This window comes from Chenopodium album, chromosome 16 (assembly GCF_948465745.1).
Source record: "Chenopodium album chromosome 16, dcCheAlbu1.1, whole genome shotgun sequence".
Lineage (NCBI taxonomy): Eukaryota > Viridiplantae > Streptophyta > Magnoliopsida > Caryophyllales > Amaranthaceae > Chenopodium > Chenopodium album.
The window spans coordinates 28,981,655-29,000,286 of record NC_137849.1 but is presented as its reverse complement, the minus strand read 5'-3'; the positions used below and the strand labels follow the sequence as shown (position 1 = coordinate 29,000,286).

The 18,632-nt window shown below is 36.0% G+C and overlaps 3 protein-coding genes and 1 pseudogene across 3 annotated transcripts; 1 reads left to right on the top strand and 3 right to left on the bottom strand.

The window, feature by feature from the left end:
- Positions 1-491: 491 nt before the first annotated feature.
- On the top strand, positions 492-1,070 carry LOC145585080 (putative calcium-binding protein CML25 pseudogene; annotated as a pseudogene).
- A 1,893-nt stretch (positions 1,071-2,963) lies between these two features.
- On the bottom strand, positions 2,964-3,398 carry LOC145584043 (uncharacterized). Its single transcript, XM_081640983.1, has one exon. The coding sequence runs from the start codon at positions 3,396-3,398 to the stop codon at positions 2,964-2,966; it is 435 nt and encodes a 144-aa protein (XP_081497109.1).
- Positions 3,399-3,767: 369 nt separating this feature from the next.
- On the bottom strand, positions 3,768-5,014 carry LOC145584042 (uncharacterized). The gene is made up of 2 exons (XM_081640982.1): positions 4,444-5,014; positions 3,768-4,366 (listed from the first exon to the last, which is right to left on the bottom strand). Exons 1-2 carry the CDS (start codon positions 5,012-5,014, stop codon positions 3,768-3,770), a joined length of 1,170 nt encoding a protein of 389 aa, XP_081497108.1.
- A 9,631-nt stretch (positions 5,015-14,645) lies between these two features.
- LOC145585079 (pyruvate dehydrogenase E1 component subunit beta-like) lies at positions 14,646-18,169 on the bottom strand. Its single transcript, XM_081641825.1, has 4 exons — positions 17,901-18,169; positions 17,499-17,602; positions 17,305-17,339; positions 14,646-15,862 (listed from the first exon to the last, which is right to left on the bottom strand). Exons 1-4 carry the CDS (start codon positions 17,977-17,979, stop codon positions 14,890-14,892), a joined length of 1,191 nt encoding a protein of 396 aa, XP_081497951.1. The 5' UTR covers positions 17,980-18,169; the 3' UTR covers positions 14,646-14,889.
- Between the last annotated feature and the right edge of the window lie 463 nt (positions 18,170-18,632).

Genomic DNA, 18,632 nt, shown 5'->3' with positions numbered 1-18,632 from the left:
AATCTGCTCGAATGTATTAATTTAATTTGACCGCATTTTTAAACTAATCTACGAGTATATGGAAAGAAAAAAAAATTATCAAATTAAATCTTATTAGATTTGTCTTATAGTGTATTTTTAAAATACGTACCCGTTCATAAATTTGTTAATACACATTTAATGATAATTAGCAATTAGTGAACGAGAATGAATAATTCTAATATGAATATTTCTGGTCTGATTTGAAGTTCAATACAAATCACACAATTATATATCCAAAATTAGGTTCCTCAACAATAGAACAATAGGAAAAAGTCAATTACTAAGATTTCTTTTGTCAATTCTATTTTAAATTGTTATTTTTTTTTTAATTATGAGCAAGATTACTTAAAAAGACTACAAATTTAAGATCTCAATCTCTCTTTCCTATTCTTTCCCTTAGTTGATCCTAACATTTTTCTTTCTCTAATTTCCAATTTTCATAATTAAGCAACCATTTGAAAGCAAACGTGATGGGTTTTGCGCAAACTTTTTTCAAAAAGAAAAGAGGGACCAACAATAATCCTGGAGATGCAAATTCTAGCCATGAAAATCCTTTGTTTGAACCTTTCTCATCATCATTTCGCTCACAAAATACAAATATTGAGGAACTTGAACATGTTTTTAAGAAATTTGATGTAAATGGTGATGGAAAGATTTCTTCGTCGGAATTAGGATCTATCATGGGAAGCCTAGGCCAACAAGTGACCAAGGAAGACTTGCATACAATGATCAAAGAAGTTGATGCGGATGGTGATGGATTCATTGATTTCAATGAATTTGTTACTCTTAACACAAACGGCATAGATTCAGATGAAGTTCTATTTAATTTAAAGGAGGCATTTTCTATATATGATGCAGATGGAAATGGGAAAATTACAGTTGAGGAGTTGCAAATGGTGATGAAGAGTTTAGGGGATGATTTTTCTCTAAGTGAGTGTAAAAGAATGATTAATGGTGTTGATAGTGATGGGGATGGAACCATTAATTTTGAGGAATTCAAATATATGATGATGATGGGTGCACGTCTTAATACAATGACTATAGATTAGTACATATAAAAAAAAGACATTAAATTATTCACCTGTGAAATAGATCAGTTAGAAAAGATATATGTTTTCTTGTATTAGCCCTTAGTTTAACAACCAAACTTTTATAACATTGAATTTTTTTTCTTTCAAATAATTACATTCAGATGATTATAACATGTGATGAATAGAGTTTTTGTAATTAAGAAGTATATGAAATATAATATTTTATGATACAAATCATTTTGAATATTCCTTTAATCATGCATATCATATTATTTCTTGTAATTAATACTCTTTTATAATTTATATGTGAATTGATTTTTTTTTATATGTAATTAATTTAATCTTATATAATCTATGTGCAATTTATATTTAACGAAATTGCAATGTTTTTTAGTGTGAATAAAATAAAATATACCTGTAATAAAAATGACTTTGTTTCAGGAAAAATATGTTGTTTGTTACAAACATATCATTAATTTGAAAGTATTGAATATTAGTGTATTGACTATAGGGAAACAATAACGTCGATCAATGTACTTGCTTCATTTCTTTTATCTCATATTTTTCAATTCTTAGAGCGGCTAACGCGCACAATGCGCGCGCCATGTTCGAGGAACTCTTTTGAATTTTCATAAATATCAATCATTTTTTTTTACTTTGTTTATTATAATTAACTTTATACAATTTTACATTGAAACATTAAGGGGCTATAATTTTGTGCATTTTTATAGTATCTAATTAATGTTTTCACGAGATCCTCTAACCATCCATGACCATAATTTCAAGCTTCTTTCCAACATGGTACATTCTCACTATCCCAATCCTCTGCATTAATATGCTAAGTCAAATATTAACGTACATTTACATTTACATTTTTCCACCAAAAGCCATTCCACCTTATTTCGTTCCTATAACTACTCAAGCATAAACCGCTCACAAAACTGCATTCATACGAATTAACTCAAGCTCCTATCCAGCACCAATCCAGGAGATAATTAACTATCAATGGGTTGCCAAGGCCATTGTAGTTCGAGCTTAATGTTTCCATTGTCCTTTATGTGCTTGGTCAAAATCAACCTCTATTACTTTACTTTTGGTTTAAACATTCAGGTTTACATAAGAGCTTTGTAGTCGTTTCATCTCCTCCACTCTCTCCTCACTATGTCATCTCTATCCGCCCGATTTTTCCCTTTTTCCTTTTTTCACCAATCAAACTAGTATTTAAGTCTACATTGTCATATAGGTTCTCTCTATTATGCAGTTTTGCATAAAGAGAGTAGGAGTAGCCACCCCTATAGACAGGGTAAGGTTTGCCACATCAAACTTACATTATCTAGTACATCGTCCCCAACCCCTATATATTATATATTAAGGTGCTTCACCTTTCCTCCTAAGAGCTTCTTCCTCGGGTGGATATTCCTTCCCCCATACCTCAGTGGCGGAGCCAGGAATTAGAACATGGGGGGACAAATGGACAACACATGAGTTAACAAAAATGTTGAAAAAATAAAATACTTGAACGGATAGATAATTTAATAGTCGAAGTTTTACAACTCAAAATCCAAACAAACAAAGTCATACAATCCAAAAAAAAAAAAAAAAAAAAAAAAAAAAAAAAAATTACATAAACTTTAAATAAAAGTTACAATTGCATTCTTAGAGTCTTCATTTTTTGAAAGCGGTCAATGATATCTTCATCGGTGACTTGTAGGAACACATCCTTCTCAATAAAAGTTACCAAACAATCATTCATAAGTTGATCACCCATGCTATTTCGCAACTTACTCTTAACATAAGTCATTGAAGAAAACACTCTTTCAACACTTGCCATAGCAACGGGAAGAATCAACATCAACTTGATAAGCAAATGTATAAGAGGCCAAGTCTTATGCCTCTTAGTTTTAACAAGCATCATGAAAGAGAGTTAAGATCATACAAATTATGAAATCTTTCATCGTTTAGCATATTCTCCATGAATACATCAAGTTGATTTTCAAGAGTCATCAAATCAAAAGTTGAAAATTCTTCGGGATAAAAAGAAGCAAGTTTGAGTACCTTTTCTTTGTCAAAAGATGAGAAGTTATCTTTAGGACTTAGGTAAGCCATGCATGTAAGTAACTCCATACTTCTTTCATTAAAGCGATTATCAAGCTCTTGAAGATGCAAATCAATCACTCCCAAAAAAATTCCAACCCGAAAATGATGTAGATTTGTAGCTTCTTCAACAAAACGCCTTGATCTTCCTTGAGGAACATAAGGAGCATCCATATTAGGAACATCTATGCCATGTTTAGTGCAAAATGAAACAACCTTGTTTAAGAGAGTCTCCCACCTTTGCTCCCTCATTTTTTGTAACACACTTTTTGTGAATGTAACAAGTTTCATGGCATGTACAATATCTTGCTCCTTTCTTTGCAAAGCAACGCACAAATCATTAGTATAACCAAAAATAGTCATCATCAAATGAGCTACAAAAATAAAATCAAATGACTCTAATTGTCCTAAAATAATTTGAGCTTTGAACTTATCTTCCGATGCACCATGCTTTCCAATACGCACAAGCACCTAAATAATTGTAGGAAACAAACGGATGATGTTTATAAGAGACTTGTAATGAGATCCCCAACGAGTATCCCCGGGCCTCTTCAAACCAAGCTCTTGATTTAAACCCGATCCACTAGCAATTTCCCCCAAATCCAATGCTTGAGCAACCTCTTAAGCTTGAGTTTCACGAATCATTTCTCTTCTCTTACAAGACACACCAACCACATTCAACAAGTTTGCATGTATCTCAAAAAGCCAACCACAACTATCATTTTTTTTAGCAACGGCTACTAATGTTAGTTGAAGTTGGTGAGCAAAACAATGAATGTAGTAGGCTCTTGGAGTATCATTCATAATCAAAGTCTTAAGACCATTTACTTCACCCTTCATGTTACTAGCCCCATCATACCCTTGCCCTCTTATCATTGATGGACTTAATGAATGTTCCACAAGTAAAGACAAAATTGCATCTTTAAGAGATAAAGCGGTAGTATCACCAACATGAACAATTCCTAAAAATCGCTCCATTATCGAACCACTATCTCTATCAACAAAGCGCAAAACAATAGCAAGTTGCTCTTTTTGATACACATCACTTGACTCATCGGCCAATATAGCAAAGTAACCATCACCAAGCTCTTCAATTATACACTTAGTTGTTTCTTTTGCACAACAATTAATAATGTCTTTTTGAATGGGGGGAGAAGTCATTTGACAATTTCCAGGTGCATTGTCAAGAGTATGTTCACCTACTTCCTTAACCTTTTCTCCTAACCATTTCAAAAGCTCAATGAAATTACTCTATTATATGACTCATCACTTTCATCATGTCCACGAAATGCCAAACCTTGCCCCAAAAGAAATCTCAAGCAAGTTAAAGATGCCTTCAAACAAATAAAATATTGTGTTTTAGCCACATCACTTGCCTTTTCTAACACATTCACAATTGATTTCTTTTTCCCATCTCTTAAATTCACGTACTTCTCATAAGAAACATTATGAGCACTATTAATACCCCCAACATGCTTCTCAAATCTTTCCGGTTTATTCCATGCCCTAAACCCACCATCTACAAATGCATCACCCCCCGTAATTGATTCAATTTCACCTTTGAACAAGTAGCATACAAAGCAAAAGGCGGCATCTTTCTCAATACTATATTCAAGCCAATCCCATTTTTTAAACCAATTAACACTAAAACGACGCATTCCGGACACTTGTCTTTTAGGAAAATCATGGGTTTTTGGTTGACAAGGTTGTTTGAGAATGTAACCTCTTCTAACCGCATTTCTTTGATTAGGGGGATAATCCATATTGTTCATTCTTTTCCCGGGATCATGAGGAAGAAGTTCCACATCATATACCAATTCTTCATCCTCCGATTCTACATTACTAGCATTTGAACCACCAATTTCCATATCATCTTCTTGAGTTTGGGGAGTACTAAATGAAGGGGGTACATCTTGGGATTTCATTCTTTTAGACATAAATTGTCGAAGATTGAGTTGTGACATCCTATTAAATTAGAAAAAATAAACTAATTAATTACCTATATAAATTTAAAATTTATCAATTACCAATTGTCCAATTTACCATAACTATTAAAAGACAATTATTCAACCAAGTACTCAATTACTCATTCAACAAATTGTAATCAACAATCAACATTCAAGAAATCAACAATAGTTTAATGGAACAAGACAATTAAACAATTAAGTAGACAATAACATAAACAATTAAACAACAAAAAATAAAAAATCTGATTTTAATAAAATTAGGGATTTAGGGTTATAACTTACTTTGAAATTAAATTGAGGATGTTGGGAAAGTGAAGGAACAATCCAAACCAGAAGTTCGATGGTTTGGTCGCCGGTGGTCTGGTTGCCCGTCGCCGGTGGTCCGGTCTGCTAGTCACGACTCACGCACAAAGGTTGCGGGCCGTAATGCCGTTGGTTTACGACTTTGTGTTTTTCCCTAATTTTTGTTTTACAAATTTTGGTTTTAGACTTTAGTGGAGGATAGTGGGGGACAACTACTTACTACTCTGACAATGTTGTCACTTTTGTGGATTTTGTTTTGTTTTAAAAATGAGCTTCCAAAGTCACGGGCTTTCCTTTTCAACGTTCAAATAATTTTTTTTTTTTTTTAAAAAGCTGGTTTTTTTTTTTTTGAAAATGGGGGGACAGCTGTCCCCCCATGTTCCTATAGTGGCTCCGCCACTGCCATACCTCCTTCTCCATGTCCACATTTTCCATCCTCCATTTCTAGCCTCACGAATTCCCTCATTATATTCCTTCTTTAGCTATGCTTTCTTTGTGCTCTTTCTAGCAGATGATAAAGTTGACGTTGTTAAATTGTTTACCATGTGACGAAGAATAGTTTTCTCGATGCATGGAGGTCTTAATAAATTTCTTCGTGCTTTCGACCTTTCCTTAGAGAGGATTTAAACCACGTTCCCCACCCTAAATCCCTAATCATTGGCGTCTATGCTCCTCAAGTTCGTGTATACATTCCTTTCCAATATGACCCATTACCCCACACATGAAGCAAAATTAGGAGTCCTCATTTTTTTTAATTGGGTTGTTATAACATTCTCACCTCTATTTTTCACATTTTGTGTGTAAGAGTTTGCTAGCATCCAACATCGCCTTCATTCAACTAATTTGGTTAATATCACATAAAAAACTTTCTCTCACTAAAAGAGAGCTTATCTCTGTAGGAAACTAGAGCCCCTTTCCCAATTTCTTCACCGTCTTCCGCCATCAAATTCAAAATAAAAAAATTAAAGCTAGTTTTAGAATCAAGGTTAGTGGAATCTTTGTAGACTCATATTCTTTAGTGGTTAGCTTTCCTACTTGAATCGGAATTCGTGATTTACATTTACAATTTCCCTATTGCCATCTTTCCCCTTTTCAATTAAAATGTCAAAACCTCAATTAGCCGACAATCGAAACCAGAATTTGTCTAATTATAAATCTCAAGATTCCTTTTTCCACCTTCATCTAGTTATTGGCAGATTTGTGGACTATCGTCAATTTTCTGTGAATCGAATTCAAGATTGGGTTTCAAACCAGTGGTTAAAATTTGGGGAAATCATAGTCCAGAAGTTCAATAAAACTTTCTGTTTCTATGTGAAGACGCCCGAGACAGAGATGCTATGTTGGAGCAAGGGTCGATGGCATACCAAGTTGCTCTCCTAGTTTTTCAATGTTGGACTCCAAGTAACTCAATCAGGGATATAATTTTTGACAAGGCTGACATACGGGTACATCTTGATGAAGTGCCTTTGAACTTATGCAATATAAACGTTGTTAAACCAATGCTTTCTTTGGCTGGGAACATTTTGTGTACTGATGGTCCTCAACCAGGTTCAATTGGTATGTGATAAGAGTAAAACTCCAAATTCATATTTTTGAACCGTTGTTACCGGGTTTCTATTTGGACATTAGAAACTTTGAGTTTAAGTGGATTAATATTAGATATGAGAACTTCTTTATTTTGTGCTCTAAGTGTAATAAGGTTGGTCATAAGCAGAATTCTTGTCCATTGCCTCCTTTTATGCCTAGTTCTGTGGTTGATAAGTTTGGGTTGTATAAGTCTGCTTTTCATCTTGCCCATAATCTCTCCAACTCGAATATTGGCCTAAGAAGAACTGAAAAATTCAGAACAACTAAAGTGAATCTCCAAAGTTTTTTCAAAAAATTTGTCCCACCCCAATCCCAAAAACGCCAACCAAATAAAAGACCTCTTATGCTTGCTACACCATCCCTTCCCCCTTTGGAAAAAAGGAAAATACACTCAAACCCACTCGAACATATCAACCTTGCTCCAAAAGAACCCAACCACAAACCAACTGATTCTACTTTCTTAACCCACAAAACACTTGTTCCCAGCCCAAACCATCTTTTCCCTGGCTCATCTTTACATCCAAAAAAGAAGAGAGAATTTGATAAGATGAATTTCAATTTTCATCCTAAGCATATGTCTTACCCATCACCTCACTTCTTCTATCTCCTTAATCTCCTCTAATCTTGGGTAGCAAAAAAGCCAAATGGACTACTGTGCCCCTCTCTTGAAAAGATCAAATCCTTTCAAGCAACCAAAACCTCCTTTTAAGAAAACCGTTTCTAAAGCCAAAATCACTTTCTCATTCCTCAAGATTGGAAGTGTCTCTAATTTCTATTTGCCTAGGATGTTGTTTGGGAATGGGAGAACGAAGAGGAAAAAATGAAGAGTTAATTTTTTTACATGTTTTGGACACAAATCTGTATGATGAATTGAGAGCTAGTGTAGACACCCAAATATGTCTCCCCAAAACCAAACCCAGTGATGAATACCTTTCACGTCGAATCATAATCGAATGAAGTGAAAGTGTGAAAAGTCTAGTGATATGGTTGTTTTTATTAAAATATCTCTTCTTTCTGTTTTTGAAAATATTTCTTTTCTCTCTGTTTTCGAAAACCTATTTTATGAAAATAGTCAATCCAGTTTAGTTTGGTCCATGGCAAGGGTCCAATAATAGTGTAGTTGGATTGGGCTCGAGAAGATCTTTCCAATGATATATTCTAAGCCCAATTCCGATGAATAATGAGGAAGTTATGGCCAAATTGCTAAACTGGGCCCGGTTTGACATTTTATATGCGGCCCAATGATCTAGAGGAGGGCCCATTATGATTTATAATTCCTAATGCAATTAGGATTGATTATAGTCTTCTAGAATTTCTTAGAAGGTTCTTTTGAATCCTAATGTGATTAGTATTGATAATTGAGTTTTATGAGTTTTTATTTGGAATAAAAGAAGTGTTTTAAATAAAATTACAGTTTTATCCCTCGTATGCTAAATTTTATCAGAAATAGGAAAACGTGTGGAAAAACTTCCTGCAGCGCCACACCACAGGTTGTCGCCTGGTGACAGGCCTGTCGCGCGGCGACAGGGGCTATTGCGGCGACAACGTCGTGTTTTATTCCTTTTCGAACTCTGATTCTTTTTTATCATATCCGGAATATTTTATTATAAATAGGGTCCTTAAACCTCCGTTTACAATCAATTCTCTACAATCATCAACTCTCATCAAGAAATTCTTGATATTCTCTCTCTCTTTCTAGCCTAGCCTTTTACAAACACAATTCCTCATACATTAGCACTAGACACACCTAGCCAAGTTCGAAGTTGCCTTCGCCCTAGACGTGAAAGGTTTGATATTTCTGAGGGTTTGGTCCCAAATTCCTATTTCAATTATTTAATTTAATTGTTTGATTTTATTATTTTCGTTGAAGTTACTAACGCGTGTATTTTGTTATTAGAAAGAGGCACGAGGCATCAAAGTATGTAGTCTTATTGCTCTATTCTTGTAGAAAGCATGTTTATTATTTTTTAATTCCTAGCATCATGTTAGGATGTTATTATTGCTTTCTAGTATCATGTTTAGGGTGCTTCCTATTTTCTTTCCTAATATCATATCAATATCATGTTAGTATCATGCTAGGGCTAAAGCTTTGATTTTTATTGTTTAGTGACATGCTAGGGTTTGTTATTAATCTTGTTAGTATCATGCCTAGGATCTTGCTATTTATATTATGCTTTAACATGATTATGATAATTATGATTATTATTATGATTATTTTTATAATTGTTTTTATGATTATTATTATGATAATTATAATTATGATGATTGTTATTATGTTGCTTGATATTATTATTTGTTATTGCTTGATCACGCCTTTTATGCATGTTTAAAGGGAATTGGTACTTGTAATCACGCTTAATAAGATAATTAATAATCTTGTTTAGGGCTAATATGATTATAATTCAAGTGATCGCCAATAATAGATTTGTTTGTGCATAAAATTCAACCAACATAGATAAACAGGTTTAGGGTTAACCTAATGATTGCATGTTAGTCAGAAAGCGCACATGACTACGAGAAGAATAAAGTAGAGGCCTATTTTATTAGGGCAGGTTCAATCTCTTTTAGGTTGGATTTGTACCTTCATCCCCGAACACCAGTCATGGTTCCAGACCTATTGGAGTTGACGATCTCATGGATCGTTAAGGGGTGTAACCTTCACCCTGTGAACGGTTTACAAGTTCCTAAAACTTGTTGGCGACTCTTTTGCTCTAGCTTCCTTCCCTTTGGACGCCACCATGCTTAAGTGTATGATCACAGTGGGGTTCAAGTTTGGGGTAATGCTTGAAATATTCCCTACGGCTAGTATTTCGTTAGACTGGTTCTACTGTTTTCCTTTGACAGAGCGAACAGGTCATGCTACTGCAACATTCTCTCGTGTTTCTTCTATTACCTCTGACGACTCTGCTGAAGGGTTGGTGGCTCCCCTTATTGGGCCACCCAGTGTGAGATGAAGTTTGTATCATGGAACTGTAGGGGTCTTAGGCAGGCGGACTCACCTAAAGTTCCGTATATTAGCTCTTTATTAGTCCGCTCATGTGGTTATGTTTTTGATGAAAACTATGGTATTTTTAGATATTGCTGAAAAAAAAGTTGTCTGGTGTTCCTTTTTCAAGATTTTGTGGTACAGATGAAGTTGATTTGAGTGGTGGTTTGTTTTTGTTGTGGTTTTCCCCGCTTTAGATATTTCCTATTTTGATTACTTCAAATTTCATCTTCTGTGACATTCTTGTGGGCTCTGTAATAAAATATGTGGTGTTTGTGTATCGAGCGCCCCATGTCATTGATTGACCTCAAATTTGGTCTGCCCTTTCATATATTTTGTGTTTAAATTTAAACTTGATTTTACTAGGGGATTTTAACCAGGTGGAATATTTAATGGATAAAGTGGGTCGTTGTACTTCTATACCTAGTCGTCATGAATTCATGGACTGGCGATTATAGTCGGGTTTATTGAAAGTTTTCAGGGCCAGAGTTTACTTGGACAAATAATCGGTCTGATTTCGACTTAACTTTTGAGCGCCTAGATAAGGCTTATGCAACTTCTTCTTGGATTCAAGAGTATCCGGATACAATTGTAATTGACCATCCTATTTTATTCTCGGATCATGCTGCTATTATTCTATCTTATTCAACTGAGCATAATAAAATTCATCGACCATATAGGATAAAAAATTGGTGTTTATCGGAAAGGACGTACACTCTATAGTTGACTCTATAGTTTTAATGGTCGTCAGAGGTTCTCCGATGTTTTCTTTTTTTTGGAAGTTATCTCTAGAGAACATTTGTTATTTTGGTGCACCTCTCATAAACGATTATGGGGTATTGATTGGAAGGATTTAGCTGTGTCTATTGCTCAGGTTGCCTCTATTTTGCATACTTGAGTTGGCCAATGCCTTTTTCTTACTACAAGGGAGGAAAAGGTTGCAGAGGCTCTTACTGCTTTTATGTTTTTACGTCAGTGTGCGAAGGTTAATTGGGATGTAAATGAAGAGAGTAATTCTCGTCTCTCCTTTTCTCTTTGGTTCAGTCTCGTTGCCATCGTAATAAGATTCTCAGTTTGAAGTCCTTAGATGGTTCTTGGGTATGTGGGTATTAAGTCGGTGGTGCTTTCATTCTATAAGGATTTGTATAATATCCAGGGGTCCTCTCCGGTGACAGCTCTTCTTGGTGGGATCAAATTCATCTACCTTCTCTTTCCTCGGAACAACAAAAGAAGTTGTTAATTCCCTTTTCAGCTTTGGAAATTAAGGAGGCCATGTTTAGTATTATATTGATGATAATAAGACTTCAGAACCGGATAGTTTTTCTTCGGATTTTTTTTAAGTTTAACTGGAATTGGTCGGTTCTTTTGTGGTTGGAGCAGTTCAATATTTTTTTACGCATGGCTATATGTTGAAGGAGTGGAATCATACTTTCTTAAATTCGCTTCCCAAGGTTGACAGTCCGGAGCTTGTTACGCAGTTTCGTCCTATTGGTCTTTGTAATGTTCTTTACAAGTGCATCGCCAAATGTATTACTAGTCGGCTCCGTCTTGTCTCACCTTCTTTGGTTTTTGATTGCCAGAATGCTTTTGTTCCAGGACGTCTTATGTCAGACAATGCTTTAATTGCCCATGAACTTCTCTTTTTCATGAATGCTTTAAGAGTTAGGAAACGGTTTTATGCTGCTTTGAAACTGGACATGAATAAGGCCTATGATCGGGTTTGCTGAATTTGTTACTCCATGTTTTAAAGGTCTTTGGCTTTCCTCCGTACTGGATTCATATTATACACCAGTGCATCTCTACAGTTTCTTATCAGGTTTTGGTCAATGGGGATCCATCTTCCACCTTTCTCCCACAACGTGGTCTTCGACAAGGTGATCCGCTTTCTTCGTACTTGTTTGTTCTCTGTATGGAAGTTCTTTCTCCCATGTTACGCAGTGCAGAGGAACAATCGTTACTCAAAGGCATTTGTATTTCGCGGGGAGCACCTTCTATTTCACTTTCGTTCTTTGTAGACAATTCTCTGTTGTTCTTCCAAGTGTCTCTGTCTGCTTGTGATAATTTGATGGGCCTTCTTTCGGATTTTTGTGGTATGTCTGGTCAAATGGTCAATCTGCAGAAGTCTTTGTTAAATTTAGTCAGTACTCTCCTTCAGATTATCGGGGTTATTTGGCTCGCAATTTTAGACTTCAATGTAGGGATTCTTTGGATTCTTATTTGGGATTGCCGGTTGATTTAGGGAGGAGTAAGGTTTCAGAGTTTTGTTTTTTGGTGGATAAAGTGTCAAAGCGTCTTTCTGATTTCGCTTCTCTTCGGCTTTCCTCTGCAGCTAAGTTGGTGATTATCAATTCAGTTCTCGTTGCTTCGTTCAATCATTTTTTTTTGTGTTTCATATCCCCTCCTCGATTTGTCAACATGTTGATCGAATGCTTCCTCGTTTCTGGTGGCGTTCCTCATCTTCGTCTTAGGAGATGGCCCTTTGCTCTTCGTCTATGCTTCATCTACCTAAGGGCTTAGACAGACTAAGGCTTCATAGTATAAAGAGCTTTAATTCTACCACGCTTACCAAGCAAAGTTGCCGTATATATCGACATCCTTAACTCCTGGTTTTGCGTGTGTTATCGGCAAAGTATTCCTCCCTTTGGTCTTTCCAGCCTAGTCGGGTTTCATGGTCTTCGTGGGGCTGTCGAGGTCTTTTGGCTGGTATGTCCACTTTGGCTCAAGGGATTGTGTGGAGAGTAGGTTCGGGGACTCAGATTTGTCTTCTCGAGGATGTTTGGGCCCCTGGGGGCCTGTTTTCTTCAAGTCTGGTCTGGGTGGGTCGGATATTCCTACTCATGTTTCTTCTATTATTGATCTGTGTTCTTACGCGTGGGACACTTCTATGGTCCATCGGTTTTTTCGACAATACTACTGCTTCGTGTAGTTTGTCTGCTAATCACCCTCAGAACTGATGGATGATTTTGTTTATTGGAAATTTACACGTGATGGTCAGTTTTTCCACTAAATCGCCTTATGCAATGCTGATTCGCCAGTCCATAGTGTTAGTGGCTAGTGATCCGGTTTTGGCTTCGTGGTGGAAATGCTTTTGGGGAATGCCAATTATGTCTAAATTGTGGATGTTTTGTTGGAAATTGCTCCATGATGCTTTACCTCTTTTTGCTACTTTGCATTCCCGGGGACTTCCTGTCAATCCCGTCTGTGTTCTTTGTCATGATCACTTGGAAACGACTTCGCATTTATTTCGGGATTGTTCGTTTGTTTCTCATCTGTTAACCACTGGTCCATTGGGACTCCAACGTACTTCTCTGACTATACACTCATATACTCACTGGTTCATAGAGCTGATTTCTGGCTATGGGAAGTCTCGGAATTGGAATAGTCTAGCCACTTTGGTCTTTCTTTTGTGGGCTATTTGGCTTACTCGTAATTAAATTATTTTTAGACAAGCTGTCTAGTCTCCTGCTTCAATTGTTCATATTTCTGCAGAATGGGTATCGCGTAGTTCGAAGGCTGCTACGCTTTCTAGCTCCGTTTCATCGTTCTGGCGACATCAGTTTCCGTGTCCACCTCCTGTTATAGTGTTACATCTGGGTGTTTACATGGCTCGTATTTCGGTATTGTCAATTGTTGTATAGTCTTTGATGGTGCTTGGAACAGTCGTGATCAGACTGTAGGGGCAGGTTGGATCTTTAGAGAGGAATTTTCCCCTACTGTCTTGGGTGGGTGTGCCCGAGCTTGTCGGACTTCATCAGCTTTACAGTCAGAATTACAGACTTGCTTATGGGCTCTTCAAGCTGCTAGATGAAAAGGTTTTTCGAGTCCTCTACTCTATACGGACAGCATGGTTCTGGTGTCCATGTTATGTCGTTCGTTTTTGGATGATATATCTTGTTTTTGGTTGTTGGGGGCTATTAGAGATATTTAGTTACAATTTGATTCCTACTAGATTCGTAAGGTTCCTCGTCTCTGGATTGCTCCATCTCACTGGTTGGATATCCGTGCTCGCTGGTCATTTTGATTATTTTTTTTTTTTTAAAAAAAAATCTACTTCATTCATTCATGGGTCCTTAATTCCCAGCACATTTAGCTTCTATTCCCCCAAATTTTTAGAAAGTGTCAACTAAAAACGAAAAGAGAAAGTATTACCTTCTTTGAACTTTCTTTAATAAGATATAAATATATAATAAAATGGAACAAGCAAATCCTCAAGTAGTACGATACAGTCTTACACCCATTATCCCTTTTTCTTAAACTCTGGGTTTTTAGAATTTTGGTAATAATTTTTTCTTTGTAGTGAAAGTTATGATTGTTTTGGTGACAGTTTGAGTTATAGTGCAATGATACATGGCTCCCTAGTGAACAAAAGAAACAAAGCATCCGCGGCAACTCAATTTTGCACATTTAAGATCTGGTAAACACTTTCTTCATTGATCATAGGCTATCAAAAGAGCAAAAGGAGAAATATAATGATGTCTGAACTATCATTGTATCCGTCAACGAGTATGGATGATATGAACACTTACGAATTTTTAAGCAAATTTTGAAAGATACTTTGGAAAGGAGTAGCTTTGAATTAACTGAAACATGATATAACAAGCCAAATTTGTCCCCTTGCAGATAGGAAATTCCTAAAAATTTAATCTTCAAGAACAATTTGTATAACAAAAGCTCCAAGAATTCCAACAGCAAACGCTGTAAAGATAAGTTCTTCATTGGCAGGTAACAAAGTTGCTCACGAAATCAGGGAGTGAGCAACACGGCTCAACTAACTTATATCAGCAATATTCAGGCATGAATTTGCTAACTACTAAAATACATAACAATTCCAATTGTTCAAATTAAAAATAGAGAAGAGGAGATGGGGAGAAAAGAATAGAAAGCTCCACTGAATGATTCCCTACCTGCACAGCTGCTCAACTGCAGTAACAATTTGAGCAGGTTGAACCACAGTCCATTCTTCCAAAGTCCCAGCATAGGGGGTAGGTACATCTTGAGATGACAAACATATGACTGGGGCATCCAAATAATCATTGAAGTTTTCATTAATAGCTGCTGTCAGACTGGCACCGATACCACCTGTTCTCATGCACTCTTCGACAATCAGCACTCTGTGGGTCTTCTTGATAGAGTTTCCGATTGTGTGCAAATCAAAGGGTTTTAACGAGCGGATATCGATCACCTCAGGGTCATAGCCTTTGTTGACCAGTGTCTTGGCCGCCTGCATCACATGATATCTCATACGGGAATAGGTCAAGATTGTAATATGCTCTCCAGGTCTTACCATCTCCGCTTCTTCCAATGAAAGAACATATTCTTCATCCGGAATCTTCTCCTTAAGGTTATAAAGAAGAACATGCTCAAAAAGAATAACAGGATTCTCACTCCTAATTGCGGCTTTCATCAGTCCTTTAGCATTGTAAGGGGTGGAGCATGCAACCATTTGGATACCAGGAATTGATTGGAAGTAAGACTCAAGACGTTGTGAATGCTCAGCCCCAAGCTGCCGTCCAACACCACCAGGGCCACGAATGACCACAGGAATTTTGAATTGGCCACCAGAAGTGTAATGCAGCATACCACAGTTGTTCGAGATTTGGTTGAATGCCAATAAAAGAAATCCCATATTCATTCCCTCGATAACAGGCCTTAGGCCAGTCATAGCAGCTCCAATGCCCATCCCTGTGAAAGAATTTTCAGCAATTGGGGTGTCAAGAACTCTAAGATCACCATATTTTGGGGCCAGTCCTTTAGTGACCTTATAAGATCCACCATAGTGACCTACATCTTCACCCATGACACATACATGGGCATCCCTTTCCATTTCCTCATCAAGACCTTCACGGAGTGCTTCAAAGAGCAAGACCTCGTGCCTGACAATCCAAGAAAAATCAGACATTCTAAACTGCAAAGACAGTTGTAACATATTTTTGGCGGTGAAATAAGCTGAACCATAGCGGCATAGCGTATACAAGAACTAGAATACATATGGTGATGATTGCAAGGTGCATGCTGCATTATGGTTTGCATCCAATTTAGCAAAAAGAATTACGAAACAAGTCAACCCCAAAATGATCGATACATATATGCAAACAATTAAAATGAAAGCACATGCAAAAGTTTCTACTCACAGAAGCTAAGTACATAAACAGCCACAAAACAACATAATATGAGTTTATCTTTCATTCCTAATTATATATAATATGTTAACAAATTGCTCCCCCCACCTAAATATCTGAGCTCTGGGCCAGTGATTAACTGATAATCACTTCTCAATTCATACTTCTAGTACTTGAATAGAAGATGCATAAACTTCATGCCCATATTAATACAACTACAAAGCTTCTTTATTGAAGAGCTGGTAATAAATTTCTTCCTTCAATCTCCAGATCTCATGCACCTCCCTTCATCTATTAAAAACAGAGCCACAACCATTGTCATTGATTCTTTAGAAGTTTGAAATTTTTGAGCTTAAAAAGAGCCAAGATAAAAGAACTAGAAGTGGAACAAGAAAAAATACTAAGAAGTAAGAACGAGTTACACCATAGCAATCCCTTGCCTTCTACTTATCCTTAGAAAACGTAACATTGAAAGAGATTATTTACTTACAGCTAAGTTTTAGCATGTTATTCGGACTTTCGGACTATGGTACCTCACACAATTACGTGTCCAAGTGTCCGACTCAGTTATTTAATGATAATTAACTATGATTTTGAACTAAAACGAAGTGTCTAAGTGTCCTACACATGTCCAAATGTCGAGGGTCCAACACAGGTACTTGAGGTGGGATGAAGAGTCCGAATAACATAGAATTTTACAACTATTAAACATATTTCAAAGAGTGCTTACTAGGAAGTTTATTTACATACTAGGAAATTTGGTAGCTAAATATGTTTACATAGCCCTGATATGTTTAGCATTCTAAAAACCCATTTCAGCATTCAAATATAAACATTACCACCAATGTATCTATCATTACGAAAATAAAACATTTTATTTATGTGATATGTTCATGTTTTACAGTCGTTAATCATAGGCAAGTTGAAGTTAAAGAGAATACGAAAATGAACAAATCACCTGTAAAGTAAGCTAAAAATCCAACAATCAATAATACCAACAATCATATGTATTAGAGAAACCTATGTAATATGTTTGGATGTATAAGGAGCTAGTAAGCAAAATCTCAAAGAACCAATAATCATATGTATTAGAGAAACCTATGTAATATGTTTGGATGTATAAAGAACTGCCAAAAACTCCAAGGTTTAACTTAATCATACAGGAAAATGGCATAAAAGGCGTTCATTAAGCATACCCGGTTTTTGAAGGTGAAGTAGGAGCTGCCGGAGTCTGCAAATATAAAACAGCATTACAATCAAATTTAAGTTCCTAATTTCAGATTTGCACAATGCATAATAATCAATAATGTAGCTTGAAACAAGTGTATTATAATCAAAATTCTTTATGATATACAACACATGATGAGATGATTGTATAAATAGTACTCACAGCAACAGCTTGAGAAACCAAATTCCCATTCCGGCAACGGCCCGGCATCGAACCACGTTTCGCATTGAGTTCAGATCTTACCACCACAAACCCAACTTTCCTTCCTAAAATAGACGAATAGCATAAATCAATAACACATTTTTTAAAACTGATTACCAAATCAATCAAAACCCCATTCATCTTCAAGGGGGAAAAAACCCCATAAGATATTACAAGATGATAATTTTTTTTAATAATAGTAATAATACTCAAGATCTCTTCTTGTGAAATTATTGCAAACCTAAAATGTATTAGTATCAGATAAATCAAAGCAATGTAAATCCAAAAACAAACAAAATTGAATGGATCGCTGAAAACCCAATTCAAATCTAAATTACTAACAACAAGAAACCAGAAATTTACCATTAAATTTGTTGGAATGAATTGAATTGGCAGTTAAGAAAGATGATGGAGTGGTTATAGACTGAATGGTAGCAGCCATTGGAAATTGATAGTGGTAGAAAAGATGAAATAGAAAGAAAAATAGGTGATTGAATGATGAATTTTTATAGGAACAAGAAAGAAAAATTGGGTAATTGGTGAATTTGTAGATGAATTATTATAGGAAGAGAAAAAATGGGCGGAGAAATTGAGGGAAGAAGTCGAAGGTAGTGTGGGAGTGTTTAGTTGTTTACAGGTTTGAAGCAGCAACAACATCAACAAATTTTTCTTACAGTATTAAACATAGGGGCAGTTAGGTAATTTCAAAAGATTAGGCGTTTAGCTATTATTCCCTGCACCCCTAAATTTTTTATCTCACTGGGCCATTGCCAATATTTGAGTCAAACTTTTAAAAATTTGACCATTAATTGTCATTGATCTAAAAGAGATAATGCAGTCAGGTGGGATTTTGTTGGATTCATCTTATTGTATATATTATTAACATCAAGTTTTTATAATTTTAACTCTCATGAAATTTAGGGGTCGTTTGGTTGGATCATTAGGAATGGGTTGGAATGGAGTTAGAATCCATTTCATCTAATTTTTTTATTTGGGTGGGTGTAGACACATGATTGTGTCTCCCCAAAAACCAAACCCAGTGATGAGTACTTTTTCACGTCATTGAATATCGAGCAAGGTGAAATGTTGAAGAAT

Excerpts from the sequence above, each read along its gene's own strand:
- LOC145584043 (XM_081640983.1), bottom strand. The coding sequence starts at position 3,398 with ATGAGGGAGCAAAGGTGGGAGACTCTCTTAAACAAGGTTGTTTCATTT.
- LOC145584042 (XM_081640982.1), bottom strand. The coding sequence starts at position 5,014 with ATGGAAATTGGTGGTTCAAATGCTAGTAATGTAGAATCGGAGGATGAA. Across the intron at positions 4,367-4,443 it reads GAGATTTCTTTTGGGGCAAG|GAGAAAAGGTTAAGGAAGTA; the intron begins GTTTGGCATTTC and ends TGAAATGGTTAG.
- LOC145585079 (XM_081641825.1), bottom strand. The coding sequence starts at position 17,979 with ATGGCTGCTACCATTCAGTCTATAACCACTCCATCATCTTTCTTAACT. Across the intron at positions 17,603-17,900 it reads TCATTCCAACAAATTTAATG|GAAGGAAAGTTGGGTTTGTG; the intron begins GTAAATTTCTGG and ends CGTCTATTTTAG. Across the intron at positions 17,340-17,498 it reads TGGTTTCTCAAGCTGTTGCT|ACTCCGGCAGCTCCTACTTC; the intron begins GTGAGTACTATT and ends TTATATTTGCAG.